Source organism: Athene cunicularia, assembly GCF_003259725.1.
Source record: "Athene cunicularia isolate RWA chromosome 1 unlocalized genomic scaffold, athCun1 chr1_part1, whole genome shotgun sequence".
Lineage (NCBI taxonomy): Eukaryota > Metazoa > Chordata > Aves > Strigiformes > Strigidae > Athene > Athene cunicularia.
In genome coordinates, this window is record NW_020799091.1 from 79,522,526 (window position 1) to 79,526,508 (window position 3,983).

The following is a 3,983-nucleotide window of genomic DNA, read 5'->3' on the forward strand; positions in this document are numbered from 1 at the left end:
TGACATTCTCCTGGGATGCAGGACACTTTGGTTTAACTCCTGCTGCTGCCTGACAGCTGAACTGGGGCAATCAAACACTGCTGACTTGAACAAAACAAACAAACAAAAGCAAGCTAAAATACAACCCCATTCCTGGAGTTTAAATCCTTCTATGTAGCTTGTCCTGAACCGCTTTGTCTTTTGAGATCCACTTACTGCTTCTACTAATAGTGAGATTTCTTTTTTATAGTACCAGAACTGCTTGAAGCTATATTCTTGTTTCTAATTAAAAAAAAGCTTTAAATATAGCAGATTATTTTCTCCACCCAGTCTGACATGAGCTATAATCTGATTTTTTTTCCTCCCTTTCATGAACACCATCTGTTTGTGACCATTAAAATCCATTTTCTATGCTGAAGGGATGGGAATTCAGAGGGATGTGTTCAGCCACTGTCCAAATAGTACTGTCATTCCTAAGGGATCCATTACAGTCTGACACACCCAAGTATTTATGAGCCATAAACCGCCTGCCTAAAATGGCGATTCATCACCCCATGCATGGGAGACACTGACAATGACAGAGCATGTTGTAGCTGCAAAGGGAGGGGGGTGTATAGGTTTTATGAAGATTTTTTTTTTTTTGAACCAGCAATGTTATATAGCATCAGGGTTTTTCCCACTATGGCACCTCGTTTCCAAGCCATTTGCTCTGACAGTTCTCACAGCCAACGTTAAATTAACAGATGTCTTGGAACTGGACTCCGAATGAGACAGCTACAAGGTCACCGCTTCTTTGCATCATTGTCTGATCTGGACTCAGCACTCACTTGGTGTCAAAGCAGAACACCCTGCTGCTTTTCTTGGTGCAATGCTCCCTTCAGGGCTGGCTGAGGGTGCAGCTCCCACACCTGTGTGACTGAACACCCTTCTCATTGCATCCAGGTGCAATCAGAGCAAACAGTCACATGAATGAGATTCCTACAGACTTTTTTGTCCATTCTCTCTGAGACAAATTGTATCCCCTCCATTACACAAGTAATGCTGTTAGAAAACTGACTAGAGAATCAGCACTGTCTCTGAAGAAGTCAGACAAGGCAAGAAATTTTTTTTTTTTTCATCTGAGATTTAATACAAAAGACAGATAAATTCAAGACTTTTCCTCCATATGGCAGGTGGAGCATATCACATAGTTCTCACACCCACACGAGCAACTGCATAAGGGAACAAAGGAAATACAAATGCTGGTAAGAAAATGTAAGTGCAAGGACTGTCTTGTATGAAAACTGGCTCTGAACAGCCAGTTCAGTTGTGAACAGACTACTGTAAAATTTAGATAGAATTTATATACCGACACCCAAAAAAAATCACAACTACTGTAGAAGCCATTTTATTTTTATACTCGTCAGCCTAATATTCTAGCACTGTGCATGCCCAGATAAGCAACTGTCTTGGCTAAGCTGTGCTTCTCAGCGCCTACCACCCTTTGGAGATTTACAAACGAGGTTCCTGCTGCTTATGTTCCCCAGGGGACCCAGGCTGACAGGCATGCTCAGCAAACACCAGCACACACTGACAGCGTTTTGTTAAGCAGAAGGCACCATAGACACAATTCTGTTGCATTAAAAAGAAAATAAAAGACTGGGAAAATTAAGGACAAGCTGGAACAGATCTTAATTGTGGTCTCAGATTTAATAACTGCTGTGCATTGAGTAAGGCATCAAATGACAGACACACATAGACACTAGGGACTGAAACTCCACTCCCCATCCCTTGCGAAGTATTTTCACCAGTGGATTGCAGAGCCTGAACTACAAAGCCTGTTCCCACACATTTCTCCTCTCAACTGCTTTTTTCCACAGCAGGACAGCCTCAGCAGTGTGCCCATCCTCCCAGAGGCAGCCTGGGCATTCCGACTCAGGTCCCAGCTCTCCCATTTTCCAAGTAGGTTCTCCCAGGCAAGTAGGGAGATACTGTATAAAACCACCATTACCTGTGGTTACTTTGAGAATAAATGCATGATTTTATCATCTGCAACCAGTGGGATGATTTTAAGCCCCTGCTGAGTCCGGTTTTGGTCCGAACATCCTGCAAGGTCTGTGAGCTGGAGATCGGTGCCTATACTGCATAGTGTCTATTAGATAACTTTCCGGTATCTTCCCACTTAGTGCAGGGATCTGGTTGTCATCTCCAATCACCTCCCCTGTTACCTGTACGTGCAATTTAGGTGTCCAATTCATATTGAGAAATCCCAGGCCCCAAAACAGAGGCCTAAGAGGATCACCATTCTTCAGACTGGTAGTGGATCTGAGCCCTCAGTCCCCTACAGATATACACCTTAAAAGACAAGTAACAGGATGATCTTCATTAGAAAAGAGATTAAATGGGAGCATCCTAAATGCCAAGAAAAAGGAGACAAAGAAAGACAAAGCGCACAAGGCTCCTTCAGCAGACTAGAGGAAAAGAAATGTTTGCTGGCCTGCTGCAGTCCATTTATATCTTTCAGTAAGTACCATTTTGCCATACTCACAATAAACATAAATCAGAGAGCAGCTTAAGCATTTTACATACATAAAATTCTTGAAAAAGTTCTTAGATATTTTCTCCCTATTTTTGAGTCATACGTCATGGACTGAGTAATAATTGTAGACCTCTGCAGTAGATTAGTAGTTTTTTGATTTGTATCATATGAGATCAAAAAGCTGCACACAAGCGAGCCTCAGTAAAGAAGGGTAATGCATTCTTTGGTTGCTCCCCAATGCTGCAAGCTCTCTTATTTTCTCTGCTGCATTAGGCAAATTTAAGAGGAAATAAGACCACCTTACAGAGTTTGGTCTAGCTCTAAAATTCCTCCATTTCAGATATTTAAGCGGTTTGGAGGATTAACCCAGCTATTAATGAGGCTGCTGAGATTAGGTAATGGGAAAAGTATTACAGTGTGTGCTAATCTTAACATATGCTATTCAAGGACAAAGTGTAAGTAAATATATTGATAAAAGAGGCAGCAGTTTAAAAAAAAAAATCTGCCACCTCACAAAACATGAACTATTTGCTGTCAGGGTCTTTGGCCAAGGACGTAAACAAAAGTCTGACGGAATTCGCATTAAAATTGTGCCTTTTCTTGGCACGCTTAGTACCGAGACACGCTGAAATTCTCATACGCGGAGAAAGAAAGCGGCTTGCAAAGCTTGTGGCTTGTTGGTTTTTGGCTGGCTGACAATGAGGCTGAGCGGGCGGGCGGCGGCAGGCAAGGATGGCTGCCGAGCGCTCCTCGCCGTGGCGGCTGCTGAGGTGCCGGTTCCAGGACGGAGCGAACCGCTGGATGCTGTCGCTCGGTGGAGTGAAGCGCAACCCTCGGGGGGGTACCCCGAGTGGGCGCACCCTCCTCGGCGACAACAGCCAGAACCCTGAGGGGTGTCTGCTGGATTCTACGTATTACCGATAAATAAAAGGGAAGCCATTCACTGCAGAAGAATGGCTTACTGTTCTTTTCATTGCATGGAGGCGATTTTCCTTCGGTGGCAAGCTCTGCTTACCCACCCTGCGCGGACACGTCCGCCTGCATACGCGCGGGCACTCACAGCCATCCATGTACTCCTCTGCGGGGTGTTTACGGATGCCGATCTAGTGGGGCAGCGCTCCTCCCGGAACGGCTCCGGAGGGGGTGCAGCTGCCGCTGGGGTAGGAGGCGCCCGGGCCCCCTCCCCCTGTACCCCGCAGGCACCAGCTCCTTTCTCTCCCTCCAAGTCCCTGACGCCGAAACGCCGGAGCTACGGAGCAGGTCGCATCCTTGCTCGTACCGACGCCGCCTGCCCGCAGGCGAACGCCCGGCCCGGCCCACCCCGTCCCGTCCACCAGCCCGCGCTCCTCCCGCCCCGCAGCCCCGGACTCTCGCCGCCTGCTCCGCGCTCAAGGGCGGCTTCCCTTTGTCAGACTCCCGGGCACACCCTGCCCACCCCTCCTCCACCCGCCTCGGGGAAAGAACGCACCCGGGAGGGGTTAATCCC

At 47.0% G+C, this 3,983-nt stretch overlaps 1 protein-coding gene across 1 annotated transcript in view; it reads left to right on the top strand.

The window, feature by feature from the left end:
- The first annotated feature begins 3,474 nt into the window (after positions 1-3,474).
- EGFL6 (EGF like domain multiple 6) overlaps positions 3,475-3,983 on the top strand; it is a 99,735-nt gene continuing 99,226 nt past the window's right edge. Inside the window, exon 1 of the mRNA XM_026846168.1 lies at positions 3,475-3,974. Coding sequence (XP_026701969.1) covers positions 3,475-3,974 — 500 coding nt within the window. The remainder of the gene's footprint in view (positions 3,975-3,983) is intronic.